The 19460-nt window shown below is 49.9% G+C and overlaps 1 protein-coding gene across 1 annotated transcript in view; it reads right to left on the bottom strand.

Annotated features, from left to right (window-relative positions):
* Gcn1 (GCN1 activator of EIF2AK4) overlaps nt 1–19231 on the bottom strand; it is a 66208-nt gene extending 46977 nt beyond the window's left edge. The window contains 14 exon segments of the mRNA XM_052755137.1: nt 882–1055; nt 1247–1345; nt 1684–1734; nt 2336–2464; nt 2898–2972; nt 3616–3724; nt 3849–3917; nt 4566–4700; nt 4788–4886; nt 7514–7622; nt 8982–9113; nt 9615–9678; nt 12635–12737; nt 19188–19231. Coding sequence (XP_052611097.1) covers nt 882–1055; nt 1247–1345; nt 1684–1734; nt 2336–2464; nt 2898–2972; nt 3616–3724; nt 3849–3917; nt 4566–4700; nt 4788–4886; nt 7514–7622; nt 8982–9113; nt 9615–9678; nt 12635–12737; nt 19188–19205 — 1366 coding nt within the window. The 5' untranslated portion in view covers nt 19206–19231.
* Between the last annotated feature and the right edge of the window lie 229 nt (nt 19232–19460).

Below are 19460 nucleotides of genomic sequence, written 5' to 3'. Positions count from 1 at the left end.
TGGCCTCAAATTCAGTATGCAGCCAAAGATGACCTGGACTCCTGCCTCTACCTCCCAAGTGCTGGGATTACAGGCCTGAGTCACAAGATCCAACTGTGCTGTTTCTCGTAAAGCATGGTTCCTGTCAACTCGGGACAAGCATGTCTCCTGACAGGTTCTTGTTCCTACTCTTAACATGTGTGGGCACAAAGTTCATTTCCTCTGTCTAGCGAAGGCTCGGGGATCTTCTTGACGTTTCTTTAAACAGTAATTCATGAATTTAAAATCAACACATCATTTAAAAGAAATGCAAGCTTATATCAGAGGGAAGAGTCAGTATCAAGAGAGTTTTAGTAGAGAGATCAAATTTTTAGTAGAGAGATTCCCCTGGCTGTTTGGAATGGAGACGGCCATCCCTGCCAAAGTCAGTAGCTGTGTTTAGCAAAGAAGAGATGAAAGTGGCCATTTTTTTAAAGGGTTCAAAAATCAATCAAGTTTACATAGCATTGACCTTTTAAATTCATGATCCCAGTACAACAACAGGTTGTAGGTCCTTTCTGAATAAAATCCAACAAGGGAACCACACATGGTGGCGCACGCTTTTAATCCCAGCACTCAGGAGGCAGAGGCAGGTGGATCTCTGTGAGTTCAAGGCCAGCCTGGTCTACCGAGTGAGTTCCAGGAAACGCGCAAAACTAGAGAAACCCTATCTCGAAAACCCAAAAAACAAAATAAAAACAAACAAACAACTGTCAAACAAGGGAAGAAGTCACTACTGTGCAGACTGGGAGAATGACTCAGAGCCAGTGAGGCCCAGTCAGTGAAGCCAAAGAGAAGGCCCCGAGCGGTGAGCATGCCCGCCCACGGGCTCAGTGGTCCTCCTATGGAGGCCGGCATCTTACCTCGGAAGGAGGCCAGCATGCACTGCAGGTAGGCGTGCCTCACCGCGGAGGTGGAGGTTTTCAGGCTGAAAACTTTCTTGAACCAGTCAGTCAGCTTCTTGGGCACTTCTGTAGTGAAGCGGTTGCACCAGAGCACCAGGACAGAGACAGCGTGTACCAAGGTCCCTTCGTGCACTAGGGCAAGGGGCACAAGTCCAGTCGGTCTGATGTCTTATAACCAGGGGAGGGAGCAGGGACAGTTCAGACCACTCCCAGCCCCGCTAACTCAGGAGGTGAGCCTTCAGAAGGCCTTTTAGAAGGCTGGCTGAGAAACCATGGTCAAGAATGGGTCCAAACCGCACGCTCCCCAGGCCACAAGGAATTACCTTCCTGCTGGAGGAACGGGATGAACAGCTCAGCCACCGACCCATTCAGGACTTGACTGGAAGGCCCAGATACCACGTGATGACTGAGGCTTCCAATCCCTGAAAAGCAGATTCTCTGGTTGGCCCCTCCCCTGCACAAAGCCACAGCAGACAAGCCTCCTGCCGCGGCCACCAGGGTACTCCAGGCCACGGACCTCCGCTGGGTGCCCCAGCAGCCACGCTTTTCCCTGGCCGTTATGGACAGTCCTTCAACTTTCTTCAGCCTCTCCTTTTACAGAAGCCAGGCGTCCTGCCACCCAGCTGGCAGCAGAGTCCTGAGGCAAGCTGGCACAGCCAACACTGTTGGGCATCGGGGTTCAAAGGACTCTCCTTACCTGACATTACATTAAACCTCCCCATTACCACAGCACACTGCCACAACCCGGGGTGGTCTCTACCTGAAAGGACGCTCATCTTCTGGGCTACAACCGTTAGCTTGCCTTCTGAGCCTGTGAGGAAATAACAAAAGTGCTCATTCATGTTGGCCTCACTTCATGACACACATGTAGACTCCCGAAGCAGCCTTTCTGGTGTGAGCTGGGTTTAAAACAGCCTTTGAAGACATTTGTTTTCTGACTAAAAGTATTATTTTCTCAGGTAGGCGGTGGTGGCGCACGCCTTTAATCCCAGCACTCGGGAGGCAGAGGCAGGCGGATCTCTGTGAGTTAGAGGCCAGTCTGGTCCACAGAGTGAGTTTCAGGACAGCCAGGGCAACAGAGAAAAACTCTGTCTCAAAAAACCAAACAAAAGCACGACATTCTTACAGGAAATATGAGAGACAGAAAATACAAAGAGAAAAACGAGCTCTATCACTATGTTCCCACCACTCAAAGGCACCATTAACATCCTCGTGTCTGTCGTTCCTTTCTCCCGTGCACACAAAAGCACACTCTTAGAACCACCTCTACAGTCATGGGTGTGCTCCATCAACAGCTTCTCCCGGAGTAGACTCGGTCAAGTTCCCTCCACATCCCGGTGCCAAGGCTAGGGGCACATCTGCTGTGTGTCACCTGCCGTGTGTCACCTGCGGGGTCGGGAAGGCCTGCTCACCTCCAAGGATTGCGAACAGGTGCCTGGCCAGGGCCTCAATGGCGGAGGAGTCGCTGCACTGGCGGGCCAGGTTTCGCACGGCCAGCACAGCCTCATCCATCAGGCGGGGGCTGTTGGATTTCAGCTGATCTGGACACACAGAGCCACCGCTCAGAGGCTGCAGCAGCTGAGCATGCAGACTCCAGTCCCAGCTCGCCAACCTCCTCATCAACAATCTCAGCAAAGAAACCCCTCCCCCTGCTGGTGGTTAAAGCCTTATTTTTCTTTTTTCATGTTTAACATTTATTTAGTTATGTCTGGGGGAGGGTGGGTGCCACAGCACGCACGTACAGGTCAGAGAACAGTGTGTGGGAGTAGGTTCTCTCCTTTGATCATGTGGTTTCCAGGACTGCACTTGAGCTGGCACACGCGTCAGAAACCACCTTTAACCAAGGAGTTGTCTTCTTGACACTAAAGCCTATTTCTAACATAAGATGTGCCCCACCCCCTTTTCAACCCAAACTACCGAATACGACATAACTCAAGGGGCATCAAGGGGCCGCAGAGGGGTCAGCCTACTCACTAGCCAAGCCTTTCACGATGTCCAGGGCATACTGGCTGAGATCAAGTGTCACTGATGCCAGCAGACTGGAGATGGCTAAGGGGACAGAAAGCAGTGCTCCTCAGTGCCAGTGCCAGGGCCCACTCTGCCCCACTCCCCAGCAAACACCGCCCGGAGTCTGCTGGTTAGCGCCACAGTGACATGACCACCCTTCACTTCCCCAAGGCCACAAGGTCGTCACCCCCTTGAGCCAAAGTTCTGCTCTTCACACCAAATCAGTCCAAACTGTCTCGAGAAAAGGCTCTGAATCTCAACAGTCTCCAGCCTCCACAATATAGTCAGTATTCTAAGTGGATACTTCCCATAGTCTTCTAACAGCGCCTGATAGGGCTGGAGTAATGGCTCAGCACTAAGAGCACCAGTTGCTTTTCCAAGACCAGCATCAGCCAGCTCACAACTGCCTGGAACTCTAGTTTCCAGGGGGCTGATGCCCTCTTCTAGATTCTGTGGGAACACGCACTCGGTCAGGCATGCACGCACACACAAATAAATTTGAAAAGAAAGCCCATGACTTTCAACATATTCTGGTAATGGTTCCTATCTTGCCCACGGCTCTCACCAGGTGACGGTGAACACATCTCACACTCAGAACACAGGATGCTCCCACTGCCAAGCCAACAGGAACAGAGTTGCTCAGGCAGCACATCCCCTCCCGCCCACCTGCTCAGCAGGAACCTACTTTCAATAACATTCTCCGGGCTCCTCAGCAAGGACTTTTGAATGGTGGGCAGAATCAGATCCTTAAACTCCGAGTGGGACATGAACCGGAGCAAGGGGGCACAGTTGTCCTGCGAAGACAAAGAGTCAAGCACCCGGGCCTCCCGGGAAAGAGTGAGAGTAAAGAGCAGGTGGTGTGCAGAATTTAAACGAGGATTTGATACTGTCTGGGCGGCAGGTGTGCAATCCACTCACCAACAAATACTTCGGAGGCTTCACTTTGCACATGAGAATGTTCTTCACGTAGAAATCCAGCAGGGCGCTCTACAGGACACGAGGTCCCAAAACTTCAGCATCAAGCAGTGGACCCACTTCCCATGGCCTTCCACCCTCCCCTGCTCGCCACTGAAAGGCGAGGAGCAGTCTTTTCCATGGCTCCCGGGTCAAAGTTCAAAGACCTTGGCAGGGTGGCCCTGCCTGCTCACAGCTGGAGGTCTCTGAAAGCTCTCACCCACCCCCAAGATGAACCCCACTTGCCTTCTCCATGCTCCTTCCTACTTGCTCTCTGCCCAAAATGTTCTGCCCCTCCTTACTAGCCAACTTCACTTTACCCACTAAGTTCCTTCATTACAGGGACACATTCCCGGACCCACAATCCAAGTCAGATACCCATCTTGCATATTTCCTTTGTCACACTTATCAGATACAATTAACTAGGTGACAATCTGTCTCATGTCAGAGTCCTCTGATTCAGTCTCACAAAGATCACATCTTCTGCTCACCGCTGCATCCCCAACTCCTGGCACACTGCTTGGTGCATGGGAGCTGCCCACAGAGGTAAACAGTAAAGTCTCACCCCAGTGACTACACCAGGAGCCACACAGGCTACAGCCACGAGGACAAAGCAGGTTTCCGCTCCTTCCCTCCAGACCCTGATGCAGCAAACCCACTCTCAGCACGCTGGGCACTTGCCTTATGCTGACTGACCACGTCCGTCTCTTTGTGATCCGTGCAGAACTGCACCAGCAGCCCCAGCATGCCAGCGTAGTTCTGGTTGGGTTCTAAGCTAAGGATGGCTGAAAAGTACTGCTCCACCAGCCCAGGGTTCTGAGGAGGAAGTAGAAGGCGGTGAGTCAGACGGGCAGCAGAGGTACAGAAAAGGTACGCCTCCTACCTCCCACCAGCTCCACTCACCTCCTTCCACAGTTTAGTGAGCTTCTTCATCGCGCCATCCACAGCGTGCTTGTGGGAGCCCCCCAGCACCTCCAGCAGCAGCAGACACTGCACCTCCACCTGCCAGGGCAAGGGAACGCTGGAGTCAGGCTATGACTTCGAAGCATCCTATGACTCAGAAGTCTCCTACGACCCTCATGGTCTGCCACAGACATCCATCAGGCCCTCCAGATCCCAGCTGCATCTCCACCCCACTGGAACCCAAACCTCTTCTACCAACCCCTTGTCCTAAATCTGCCCCTTCTCTAAAAGGGTTGTTTGTCTGTCTGTATGTCTGTACATCACAAATGTACAGTATCCTTGGAGGTCAGAAAAGGCTATCAGATTCCCTGGAACTGGGGTTACAGAGAGTTGTGGGTGCTGGGAATCAAACCTGAGTCTTCCCCAAGAGCTGAGCCATCTCTCCAGCCCCCTAAATCCTGTCTTTTACCTAGTACCCTTCATTCATGTATTTATTTAATAAATATTTGTTAAACACCTCCTATGAGCCAAAGGATACACAAGGAGAAGAAGGTGCATTTTTGTACCTTATAGCTCAGGGAGAGAAAACTATTGAATAAAGACACAGATGGGGATGTAGCTCAGAACACAGCATGCACGAAGCCTCAAGTTCACCCCCAATAACAAAAAAATTTTTAAAAGACACAATAAACATTCGTCAGTAAGACCGCTACCATTCAGGAACAGAACAAGAGATCCTAGTTAATGTACTTATCTGCCTAGACTTGTCTTCATTAAGGACCAAATCCTACAGGACACCTTTGATTCCAGGACTCAGGAGGCAGAGGCACCAGATCTTAGTGAATTCCAGGTCAGTCTGTTCTACACAGTGAGTTTGAGGACAGATAAAGCTACACAATGAGACGCTGTCTCAAAAACAACAAAAGAATACCTTTTTTGGGGAGTGGGGGGTGTTGAGACAAGGTTTCTTTGGTAGCCTTGGCTGTCCTAGAACTAGCTCTGTAGACCAGGCTGGTTTTAAACTCAGAGAGATCCGCCTGCCTCTGCTTCCCCAGTGCTGAGATTAAAGGTATGCACTACCATCACTCAGCAGGAAAAAAATCTTAAAAAAAATAAAAGACCACAGATACTTAACGAACAATAACTAACCAGCAGACACTGTGGTCAGTACTGTATGAAGTAAGGTGACTGAGCACACACCTTTAATCCCAGCACTCAAGAGGAAGAGGCAGGTGGATCTCTGTGAGTTCCAGGCCAGTCAAGGCCCTGGTTAAATCTCCAGCACTGGCACCAGAAATTGTCAGATCCACAGAAAACATTTCAATAGTCACAAAAACTAGTAACACAAGGGACCACAGTGGCTAGAGACAGTTACATCCTTCTACACGATTATACCCTTATCTACTGTGCTAATAGCATATCCTTCTATACTTGTTGAAGGTGTCTATAATTAAACAAGCTTGCCGGTATCACCTTGAGGATTGTATCAGGGTTCCCCCTCTGGGATGTTCCAGCCCTTGCTCAAGAGTCCCCTCCCCTGCTTCCTTTAGCACTGCCCCGGACTCTACACTGTATCTCCATCTTCCTCAACAGCGCACAGGCTCCACAGATGCAAAAGGCCTCAGCTTTACTCACAGCAGCCCCGGCTTTTAGCAGTGCCAGCCAGTAAACGGCTGAATTATGTATATAATGACAACAGAATCCGCACAGGAAAAGCCCAGACTCTAGTCACTGCAACAGGTCACACGCTCCTGCTGCACTCTGTCCTATAACGACACTCACCAAGCTGACTGACAGCACAGGTGACAGCTCTAGGAACTCAATGGGGATAGGGCAGAGACCTCGCCCGCTGGTAACCACCTTAGTAGAAAGCCGTTCACTAACAACGAAGCCCACACCCTGTGGAGGGCTCCAGAGTCAAACGCACACCAGCTCCAGCACAAGGACTACCGCAAGTGTCCGTGCTCTAATTCACCACTAACCCACTGCTGGAGGCTCCTCCACAGCTGTCCCAAGTGTGCTGGGTAAGAAACTCAGCACAAGGCCATCTGTCTGCCTGCCTGGCTGCTTCACCTTGAGAGGACTTCAGCTTTCCCATGCTGCTAGTCATTACATCTACATGCACTGCACTCTACAGTGTCTACAGCCATTGCAAATCTCTCTAAAACACTCTCTAAGGGAGGGAGGGAAGTGGCTCTGTCGAATCTCATGGCCAAAAATTAGATCCACAGCACCACCCTCAAGACTCCTCCAGAACCATCAACCACTCCCCTGACCTACACTCAGCCTACCTAGACATCCACGAGAACCTCCCAGCCCGGCCTGCCAGGCCATCTCTGGAGTGCAGACAGGTGGGAAGAAGAAACAAACTGTACAAGGAGCAGGCGTAGAAAGAGAGAAGGGAGTTAGATGGCCAAGACAACGGTCAGAAAATGGCATGATCTACATTACTCATCTGCATTCCTGTATCTTCTGGCATCCCTCTTTTTAGTTATGGCCCGCACGTCTTACCCATCACTGCACCCAATGCCTAGCATCATGCCTGACCCAGAGAAGCCCAGGAACATTAGCGAACAGACATGTGACTCCTGCTGATTTACACCACCACCAAACACACACCGCTGGACCACTTCAACCTGGGAGAGCACGTGGCATGCAAGAGATGCCTAAACTTCACACAACTGCGTACAGCTGACCCTCATGGCTCCAAAGACAAGGGAACCTACCAGCTTGCTCCAGGTGTCTCCTCGCCGCTTGGCTTTCAGGGGAAAGACAACGCGGACCAGCAGGCAGGTCCAGGTCAGAGCCAGCAGGGCGGCCGAGCCGCTGCTCTTGCTGCAGAGGAGAGGGGAGAGACAAAGGCACACCTGAGGCTGGCAGAGCACACGACCCTCCCTGGACTTAACAGTTCAGAAATTTGTTCCCCAACAGCATCAGGGACAAGTCACGGCAAGAGTCCAGGCCTCACTGGCCAACATTTCATCACTTGACATTTGCAACAATAAAAACAAGATGAGGTTGGAGAAGGCTCAGATGTTAAGAGCGCTGCTTGTCCTCCCAAAGGACCTGGTAATTCTCCCAGCAACCCCATGTGTGGGGTGTTTACCCACCACCCCCACAGTTCCCCAGAGTTTTCTTTTTTTTTTTTTTTTTTTTTTTTTTTTTTGGTTTTTTTCGAGACAGGGTTTCTCTGTGTAGCTTTGCGCCTCTCCTGGAACTCACTTGGTAGCCCAGGCTGGCCTCGAACTCACAGAGATCCGCCTGGCTCTGCCTCCCGAGTGCTGGGATTAAAGGCGTGCGCCACCACCGCCCGGCCCCCAGAGTTTTCTTGAGTGCAAGCAGCAGGAAATATTAGATAGAAGGATTTATTGCGGAGAATTTTGCAGAGATAAACAGATAGAAAATAAAGGATAGGCAGAGCCAGGTGGATCTCTGTGAGTTCAAGGCCAGCCTGGGCTACCAAGTGAGTCCCAGGAAAGGCGCAAAGCTACACAGAGAAACCCTGTCTCGAAAAACCAAAAAAAAAAAAAAAAAAAAAAAAAAAAAAGAAAAGAAAAGAAAAGAAAGGAAAGGATAGCCTCGAGAGGGCCTGGAACCTTTTCCAACAGGCCCCGACTGTCTCTGCCCCAGGGTTTTTATAGAGACGCCAAGGGGCGGAGCAAAAGACCTCCTCCCCCAGCACAGCCAAGTGCAGACCATCTCAGACACCTGCACTCAGGCCCGTGGTCCTAATCATCCTCTATGCAGACCTGCTGGGTAAAGCCACGAGGAACCTGAAAACGGGCTGCCACACCCATGGCAGTTCCCAATTGTCTGTTCCAAGGGACCTGACACCCTCCTCTGGTGTCTTTGGGTACCAGGCATGCACATGGTGCACAGACATACAAGCAGGCAAAACACTCATACACATAACTTTTTAAAGAATGAATGAATGAATGAATGAATGAATGATTGAATGAATGAATCTGGCTTTACCCATCCAGTGCCTTGGGCCCACTGACTCCCAGCCCTGCTCCTCAGGGAAAGCCATTTTCTCTACTAACCTGGTTCCTCTCTCCACACAGACACGCTCTCAGTAGCATTCAGAGTGTAAAAGGTAAGAGCCAGATTCTGTGCTCACACCTGCTCATTTGCACAAGCCTACCTGAGCAGAACTCCACAAATCCCTGGAGGCCCATGGCCTTCGGCTCTTACCTTGGAACACCTGCTTTGGAGCCGACACCCGAGGACTGAAGAGAGTTCAGGAGGTTCTTAGCGGTGGCCTCTGGCTGGGCCTCAGCCAGCTGCTGGATGGCCGCCTGCAGAGCTCTGCGAGAGGCTGCATCTCTAGAGCAGGAAGGAACGGGGAGGTAAACGACGGGTGACCTCAGCACAGGCAGGACTGCCTACGCCAAGCACCGGCCTCACGGGGGAAACTGACAGTACTCGACTCCAGTGCATCCTGGGTGATGGAAATAAACTAGATAAATCACCGTGCCCTGGAGTTCTAAAAGTAGCTGGTAAGAGCAGAGGATGACAAGAAGGGCAGAATGGTATACGCCCCATGACTTCAAACTAGGCACAACTAATGACTGCATACATATGCTGAGCATCACGGAGGTAGGCACCGTCCAGGACTTCACACTAACGACCACCCATGAGGTATATAGTGGCACCATCTCCATTCTGCAGTGAGGAAACTGAGGCATAGAGAGGTGAAGTAACTTGCCCAGGATCCAGTAGTTAGATCTAAGAAGTCTGGTTCTAACAGCTGGGCTCTACCCACTACCCACCCCTCTCCCTGTAGGACAGACACACTCTCGACACTGGGGCTCTGGTGGGACTCACCTGTACCGATGCAGAGTCAGGCAGAATAACTTGCAGAGCCCCTTTACTGCTCCCTCTGGCAGATCTGAAAGCAAAGTTTACACAGAAACTCAGCAACATGCACAGTGTGAGCTTCTGCTTACACTGGGCCTTCTGTCAGACACCCCAGTAAGCCCCCGAATCTTTGAGGTAAAATCCCAAGGAGAAAAAACAGTATCAAAACACACGGTCCAGCAAAGCTCAGAGTAGCATGGCCACTTGATAAAGCAACGACACTGAAGAAGCAAACACAGACCTCGATACTTTTCCTGTCTCTGCAGAGCAGAGGGTCAGCAGTTACAGCTGCTCCGCTTCCTGACATGAGCATCGGCTTCACCCTGTGCTGTTTCGTTTATGATCTCTTGGCAGGTATCTGCTCATGCACAGTCTAATAAGTGGTCTAAACATCAGCAGAAAGGCCAGATGTGGCGACACGTGCCTTTAATCCCAGCAGCAGCAAGAGGATCTCTGTGAGTTCAAGGCCAGCCTGATCTACATAGCAAAGTTCCAGGTCCACCAGCTACAGGGTAAGACTCTGTCTCAAAAATAAATAAGTAGACAGACCGACAGAAAGCTAAACCAGGTGTGGTGGCACATGCCTGTAGTACCTCCCAGCTACTCAGGAGACTGAGTAGGAGGATCGCTTGATCCCAGAAATTTGAGGCCAGCCTGGGCAACACAAAAACCCTGTCTCAATAACAAAACAAAACAAAACACACAGGGCTCACACAAAATAATAATTAAAAAAAAAATTAAAGTGAAAAATTAAAGTACCATAAGCTGGGCATGGTGATGCATGCCTTTAATCACAGCACTCAGGGAGGCAGAGGCAGGTTGACTTCTGTGAGTTCGAGGCCAGCCTGGTCTACATAGTGAGTTCAAGGTACCATGAGGAGCCAGCAAGGGAAAAGCATCTGTAACTAGGCAGTTTCTGAAAGTCTAACTTGCCGAGGGATTAGTCAACTACAGGAAATGCAGAGGGAGGCAGGTGCTGAACGGGATTAACAACAAGAAAGACGGTAAGAAGAAGGGTGGACTGAGAGCACCTGGCACTCAGTGCTGTTCTAAGCGCTTCCCATACATTAACACATGCCATCCCCACAAGGCGGGCCCTGCTGTGAAACCCACCTTACAAAGAAGAAAGTGAACAACAGAAACCCACAGAGGCCAGCCAGAGGGGTGCCTGGGCTGAACAAGGTGCCTTGCGTGCTGGAGAGTCAATGGGACAAGCACTACCTGTCAGTCCAGAGCATGCCGTCAACAGAGACACTGGACTGGGAACATCAAGCCTGGGAAGCTTTCTCGGCGTTTCCCATTCAGGCGCCCAGATGACAGAGAGGAAGCAAACGTGGTAGAGAGAGCCAGCCCCTGTAGGCTCTAAGGAAAGCAGTAACAGAGCCGGGGCAGGCCGACAGAGCAGTAATGATGACAGGAAACATAAGCTGCAGTGTGCCACTGCCACACACTGCGTTGAACACCTGCAAATGTTTTCATGTACCCCTCACACTGATCCTAGAGACATCACTAGCTTCACGATCACCCTGGGCTCCGAGTGTTAGAGAACGCAGAACGACAGCTCCAGTACCGGAGGCTGGCTGCACTCTCACACCCCAGCACTTTACAACTCACTCCCAACTACAGGACTGCAGGGTGCCAGAAAAGCACAATCACCTTCAAAAGATTCAGAGTGCTTCACACACTCAAGACATACAAGTCAAACCTGCTCCATAAAGTGGGGGAGCAGGACGTAGTATCTGGCAGTTCCTGTGCAGGGAAATTCAACCATTACGGCTCCATACACGTACACATTTGGTGTCTTCACTAACGAGAGCCTTGCTGATAAAGGACCATGGATGACCTCCAAGGAAGCACAAAATTAGACACCACAGCCCTAACACACAGGAGGACAGCTCAGAAGCTCAGCAACTAACTCCACTTCCAGCTTTCACAAGCTTGGCTGTCCCCCAGGCAACAGCAGGTTCGAAGCAGCAAGTGAGATGGTGAGAGGAAAAGCCAGGTGTGATAGCTCACACCTGTAATCTCAGCACCCGGGAGGATGGAGCAAGAGAAGAGTCGTGAGCTAAAGCCAGCTGGCTCCATCCAGCGAGACCCTGATTGGGAGGAAAGGAGGGATGGAAGGCCGGCTGGCCAGTCAGCTCGTTTGTTTAAATTCGGTGATAGTGCACACCTGTAATCCAGTACCAAGTGCTAAGAAAGGTGAATGGCAGTTCAAGGCCATTATATGGACCCTTTTCTCAAACACACACACACAGAAAGTTGAGTAAAATTCAAACACATGTAGTAAATGTTCTCAGAGAGCTTTAGACAACATGGATCTCTCAATCCTTTTTTTTTTGGTTTTTCGAGACAGGGTTTCTCTGTGTAGTTTTGGTGCCTGTCCTGGATCTCGCTCTGCAGACAGGCTGGCCTCGAACTCATAGAGATCCGCATGGCTCTGCCTGGCAATGGATCTCTCAAGTTTAACGGATCTTAGGGTCCTTAACTGGCCAACCACCTGCTACCATTTTCTTACTTCTGTGGACATACAAAGAAGTGTCTTGGATCAAAAGAAAAATGTCTGTGTGCCCAGTGTAATGCTCAAGAAAGACTAGTGGGGTTTTTTTGTTGTTGTTTTTCAGTTTTTTGAGACACGATTTCTCTGTGTCGCAGCCCTGGCTGTCCTGGAACTCACTCTGAAGACTAGACTGGTCTCAGACTCAGAGATCCACCTGCCTCTGCCTCCTGAATGCTGAGGTTAAAGGCATGTGCCACCACCTCTGCCCGGCAAGATTGGTGTATCTTTCAGAAACATTTGAAATCAATATAGTTAAAACCATAAATAACCTCGGCACCTATCCACACTAACCCTACGGTTTCAACTGTTTTGAAGCACATTATTTAAAAAAAAAAAAAGCATGAAGGCAGAAATCTTAAAGGGGGAAGAAGAAGAGATGAGAGAGTACAACTGAAATTCAGTACCGCAGGTGGAGGCAGATACACACCTTTTCCAGCAATGCATCTCCCCAGCTCACTGAGAATCTCTCTCCGCTCCTTCACACTAGCTGTAGTTACCTTCACGGCAAAACGCTTTAGTGTCTCGGAAACCTGTGAAGACCAAAGCCAACAGCAAATGTCATCAGTCAGACCACAAACAACGAGGGTGTGCACGCAGAGTGTGCACACAGCACAATGGCCACATTCCTGACAGCTGGGGCTGGATAATTACTTGTCAGAGGACGCTGCCTCTGTGCAGTACGGGGATTTGGCAGTATTTCTCAGCTCTACCCACTAGTTGCAGCCAGTAGTAGCCGATTCTCCTCCTGCCCCAGTTATGACAATCAAGTCTCCAGACACTGTCAAATCTCCATGGTTTAGATGCACTATTTTAATCCAGTCAACATACCTTTCTCAAATGTAAGCAAGGCAAAAATCCAAAAATCTCTAGACAGAAAGTATCCTTTCAGAAATACCCCAAATGTCACCCCTGGTTGATGGCTGCTAAGGGAGGGGGAGCATTGTTCTTAAGGGATGTGACCACTGGTAGGCTGCCCCAGTTCCAGCATGTGGCCCCACAGCCACGTGCACGTAGGCAGCACTAACTGGACCAAATACCAAACCTGAGGACCCATACGGTAAAGGAGAAAATGGACTTCCACAACCTCCACACACACACAATGAGGCATGGGTACACAAAAGTACACTCATGCATACATATATACACACTTTAAATAAGTAAATGTATTTTGAAAGCAGGGGGGCGGGGGCTGGAGAGATGGCTCAGTGTTTACGAGCACTTGCTGCTCTTGCAGACGTCTGAAGTTCAATTCCCAGTACCCACATGGCAACTCAAACACCTCTAACTCCAGTTCCAGGGGATCTAACACCCTCTTCTGGCCTCTGCAGACACCAGGAACACATAAGCATGCACGTACATACATTCATACATACATGCACTAACACATACACATGAAATAGAAAAAAAATTTTTTAAATGAGCATGAATGTGAGAGGGGACTGTATTGGGGTACTTGAGGAATGAGAGGGAGCACTGAGGTGGACATTTTCAAGACCAAGATATACTCTAACAGAACAAGTAAATTTCTTCTAAAAAGACAGTACAATCCAGACACGGTAGCACATGCCTTTAATCACAGCAGGAGGCAGGAGAATCTCTGTGAATTCAAGGCCTGCCTGCCTGCCTGCCTACTCTACATAAAGAGAGCCTGTCTCAAATAAATGAATGAATGATGGTACTTTTTTCACATGTAAACTATACCTCAAAAATTCTGAAAACAAAAACCTGAATATGATCCCAGGAAATGGACAATTATTTTAGTTAGGCAGAGATCTAGAACTAATCAAAACTAAAAGTGTTGATTTGTGATTTAAGATGAAGTAAATTTAAGAACTATGGATAAGACTGAGAGAGAGAGAGAGAGAGAGACGAACTAGGTTTGTGGAAAAAAGAAGAGTCCAAATCTAAGGACTATGTGCCCTGCATGCTCTCCCTTCCCACTGTCACACTGACCTCCCGGGGAGAACACAGTACACACGCCATTCTGACAGAACAGTCCCAGCTCTGCTCTCACTGGCTGAGGAAACCAAGTCAAACGTGTCAGCTCTAACCTCGTTTATCTACCTGACGCAGTGAACAGCACTCACCCCATAGGATTGGTATGGAAAGCACAACATTGTGTACTAATACTGCTGTACTTCAAGGGCGGCATCGACAGGCCCATTCAAGACAGAAGTCTCTGCCTCAAGCAGAGCCAATGGCCACAGCACCTGTGTTCTCAAACCCAAACTGAAACCAAACAGGTCTATAAAGGGACACCAACATGCCCACAGCCTTCCACATCTGAGTTAGCACAGTTGCAGTCTCTTGCTTCAGGCAGTTTGTGAATATTCTCTGAAACCTGGGAAAACCTGCTCCTGAGCAGTAGACTGCAAAGTTCATGTGATCAGGCTGCAGGTCCATGAGGCAATTAAGTTTGAAGTCGGGGTGGGGGGTTGTTTTGGGGGTACTTCAAAGGAAGCCCAAGTAAGTAACGAGTCAAGGGTGCAGAGACACAGAACAAAGCCTTTATTTCCACTTTTATTTTGGAGAAGGGCGTTTACGAGTGTGGAAATTGGGAACCACCTGCAGGAGTTCCCTGAGTGGGTGCTGGGTCCTGGGCTTGGCCATCAGGTCTTACTGCAAGTGGTTTCCCCACTGAGGGATCCTGCTGGCCCCTGCTTTTTCTTTCATGCTTAAAGTCCTGCTCTAATTCTCTTGGCAACGAAGACAACAGCATCCAAACTTGTACATAAACTATTTCTTGCTTTGATATTTTTGGGAGTGTTCTTTTGTTTGTTGGTTTGGTTTAGTTTTCTTGAGACAGGGTCTCTCTTCATAGCCCTAGCTGTCCTGGAACTCACTACATACATCAGGCTGGCCTTGAACTCAGAGAGTTGCCTGCCCACCAAGTGCTGGGAGCAAAGGTGTGCACCACACCTGGTCCTGCTCTGGCTATTCTAGGTGTTCTTGGTTTTACTTTTACATAGGCACACAACCCACGAGTTCTAGGTCCGGCCCCCACGCCTGAGCCTAGCCGGCACCTCAGCAGTCACCTCCATAACTCTAAATATGGAGGCTTCCTCACACTGGGACTCTTGGCCGCCATCCTCTGACCCCCCCACCCACCCACCCCCCACCCCCCGCACACACACATACACTCTCCATCCCACCAACAGCAGTCCTCAGTTTTATAAGAGGCGCCAGCTGGGGTGGTCAGTGTTCCCACTGTGCACAAATAGTAGTACCCTCCATTTAACAGCCTGTGCTCCTCATCCCGCCCAGCACTGCTTCCCTGGAGTTAATACCTGCCCTTTCCACAATCGCCTGTTTGCCTTGTTTTACCTAATCTTATTCATCATTCGACTCAAACTCTTAGTTGTGTGTCTTCATTCCAGAAAATTCTGTCCCTTCTCCTGAAGGAGTCTCTGAAGTTTCTGTCTTACTCCAGTCTGGCAGGTGACCATCTACAGGGTGTAAATTCCCACCAAGTGTACCACAGTGTCTGTGCAAAGCACACCCTTCAGTTCAGAGAGTTCGTGCAGTGTGAGAAGGTTCTGGCATCATATTCAAGTTTGTCAAGACCCTGAATTCTATACTGAAATCATTCCCTTCAGAGTCCTGAAGCTACTGGACTTCTCCACTGAATACTAACCTTTAGCTGTGGCTATGAAGGCATCAAAACACTTTTGTTGTGTTCAGACAGGGTCTCACTGTGCACCTAGGCTGGCCTCCAACTCCAGTCCTCCTGTGTTGGGATTATAGGAATGCCAACTCTGACTGATCTTTTGGAGGACACCTGGTTTTTCTTTCTAGAAGCTTCTAGATCTTTTTTTTAAGATTCTGAAATTTCATAGTAATATGCTTTGTTGTGAGTCTATTTTATCCATTGTGCTGAGTCCTCTGATCTAGAAATGTCCATCCAATGGGGGAACGTTTCTCCAATGACTCTGTTGACAGTTTCCTTAGAGACTGACCTTGGACGAGTGGTCACAGCACTGGGTCCACAGTACCGGGTTTTATGGTCACCAGAGGGAAAACTTTAGTTTCTTTTCAGAGTAGAAAATCTGGGAATCTGACAGCATCTAAACCTAGGGTTCAAATTCTCCTTAACCCAGTCATCCTCACTTCCATGTTAACTGACACCATCAACTACACCTCTCAAAGATTCTGCAGAGAACCTCAGGATGGTTCCTGAGTTTCCCAGCTGATGGATTAGGACTCACTTCCTTGGTGTTCAAAAATCTGCATCTCTCATTTCTTCTTCTGTTTGTTGTTTGAGACAGGGTTTCTCTGTGTAGCTTTGGCGCCTGTCCTGGATCTCGCTCTGTAGACCAAGCTGGCCTCGAACTCACAGAGATCCACCTGCCTCTGCCTCCCCAGTGCTGGGATTAAAGTCATGGGCCACCACCGCCCTGCAAATCTGTATCTCTTATTGTCACTTTCAGGCTTCCAAAAGTTTGTTGCTACTGCCTGTGTTCTCCATCCCCCTCTCTATTTGTTGGGTTTGCTTCTGTGGTGCTGGGGATCAAACACAAGGCCTCGTACATGTCAGACACACATTCTATTGCTGAGCCATGACCTCAGCCCTACAACATCCTGTAGGAGAGGTGCTAAGGATGACACCTAGGGGCTAATGAATGTTAGACAAGTGTTCTACCACTGAATCACCCACAGGCCAGAAAGAGGTGGGGGCGGAGGGGGGCATAACGTGTGTGGAGGTCAGAGGACAACTTTCAGGAATCAGTTCTCTCCTTCCACCCAGGGTTAGCAATCTAACTCAGTCTGGCACAGAGCAAGCACTTTCACCCTACAGACTGCCCTCGGCCTTACAATACAGTAACAGTAAACTCCTTTTGGGTTTTTCCTCTTTCTTTTCTCTGAGACAAGGTTTCTCTGTGTAACCCTGGCTATCCTAGAACTTGATCTGTAGACCAGGCTGGCCTCAAACTCAGAGACCGCCTACCTCTGCCTCCCGAGTGCTAGGATTAAAGGTGAACTTTGCCACCACCGATTTTCTTTCTTTCTTTCTTTTTGTTTTTGTTTTTGAGAAAAGGTCTCACAGTGCGGCCCTAGATGGTCTGGAATTTACAGAGATCCACCCGCCTCTGCCTTCCAAATGCTGGGACTAAAGACATGTGCCACTACACTGTCAATAACATAGCATTAAATTCGTGGCTATATTTTCCTCTCACATTATCAAAGAACTTTTCATATTTGAAAAAGAAGTCAAGGCTCTTCTTAATCAGAAATTGAGAGGCTGAGAGTGTAGCTTGTAATAAAGCCCTTGCCTAGCATGCAGGAAGTCCAGGGCTGGATCCTCAGCATGGCAAAGGAAAAGATGAAAAGTCAGTAACCCCCTGGAAATCTCAGTAACCCCCTGGAAATCTCGTCACAACAAAGCCGAGGAAAAGTACTAAGATCCTTTAGGAGTCATACTGGATGTTAAAAAGATCGGCAGCCATGCCTTCCAAGTTCACAGACAGCGCTGTAGATAGTGCTGAACAAGAAAGAGAATTTTCCAAAATGACAGAAAAGCTCTCCTAGTCTGGCCAATACACACCAGCCACTAGTCACATGTGACTACTAAAATGTACTTAAGAATTTTTAATTTTATATCATTTTGACTAACTTAAGTAGGCCTTATGGCTATTTTGATAACATGGCCAAGAGTTACCTACTGAACACAACTCTAGAGAGAAGATTCTGGTTTTTGTTTGGTTTTTTGTTTGTTTGTTTTGTTTTTCGAGACAGGGTTTCTCTGTGTAGCCCTGGCTGTCCTGGAACTTGCTCTGTAGACCAGGCTGGCCTTGAACTTCCAGAGATCCGCCTGGCTCTGCCTCCCGAGTGCTGAGATTAAAGCCGTGCACCACCACCACCTGGCTGAAGAGAAGATTCTTTTACCCGTGAGTATTAATGTTAGACATTCAATCTTCTGAAAACACTAAAAAGTTTTACTTCTTGGGATTCACTATGACACAGCTCTAAACAAATTACCAGCCCCTTCCTCAGGAGACCCTTGCAAAATATCTTTTGAATGTTCAGGTTAAAGGCCCCTCTTTGGTCAGCCTCAAGGCACAAACATAAGAATCAATTCATCTCACCCCAGAGACCCAAACCGTCTTTTATATACCAGTTTCTGCCAGGCAGGGAATCCCAGCACTCGGAAGGCATGACTACAAGTTCAATGGCAGCTTGATCTACATTTTTTTTTTAAATCTACATTTTTTTGAGTTGTGTGTGTGGAGGGGGTGGAATAAGGAGAGAAAGTTTCTTTTTCCCCTTTATATTCTTTTCATCCTTCCACGCGGCTACAGAAGAGGCTGGGATGGAAAAAGGGGGGTGTCTTCAACTGCTCCATACCCACAGGTGTTGTTAACACTCAAAGGTGACAAAACCCTCCTAGGTGAAGGGACCCAGTACCAGCAACCAAACTACACGGAGCCCTACTACCTTGCCTCAGGAAATCTCCCCAACGACCCTATGAAATAGAAATTATTTCAGCAGAATTTTACATTATAAAAAGATTGAAACTTAAGAGGAGGAATGTCATTTATCTCCTGCCTCCGAGAAACCAACGCGCAGAGCCTCAGCTCCAAACCCTTGTGGACATAAAGGCTACAGTGCTAGGTGGCCGCACAGAGTCGGGGGGGACTCTGCACCGCCCCGCGGCTCACGGTCACGGGGCTCTGGAGAACCGTGGCACACCCCGAGGGGAAGCGCAGCCACCGCCCGGGCGGGAGCAGGCCCAGCAGGGCGCCAGCTGCCCCGAAGCCAAGCCGAAGCCCCGGACTCCTCGAGCCCCAGCCTGGGTCGCTGTGCTCGCCCGGGCCGAGGCGAGCCTCCAGCTGGGAGCCGCCTGCCGCCTCTTCCTGCGGCCTCCGCCGCCGTCAGCCCCGCAACCTCGGAGCCGGCGCTCCCGCCGCCGCCGCCGCCGCCGCCGCCCGCGCTCCGGCCCCGCCATCCATCCGCCGCGTTGGCCCCGCGGCCGCCCGCCTCACCTGCGTGTCCGCCGCCATCCTGCCGGCGCCCACTCCGGAACCGCTTCCGGAGCGCTTCCGGGTCATGGGGGCGGGCCCACGCGGCAAGGCGACGCCTGGCGCCCCCGGGCGGGAGGGCGGCCACAGCCAGGTCGCTCGCTGGAGCCCCGGGATGCAGGCTCATCTCAGCCTGACCTCAGGAGAGACCCCCTGCTGCTGCGGCATCGTCGGGGATCCCGGATCCAGCCCCGACACCCCCATCGGGCGGTTCCTGAAGGGTCTGCGCTCTTCGGC

Source organism: Peromyscus californicus, unplaced genomic scaffold (assembly GCF_007827085.1).
Source record: "Peromyscus californicus insignis strain IS unplaced genomic scaffold, ASM782708v3 Scaffold_2__1_contigs__length_46816999, whole genome shotgun sequence".
Taxonomy (NCBI): Eukaryota; Metazoa; Chordata; class Mammalia; order Rodentia; family Cricetidae; genus Peromyscus; species Peromyscus californicus.
Note: the sequence above shows the minus strand (reverse complement) of the source record. Positions and strands in the feature narration are given on the sequence as shown.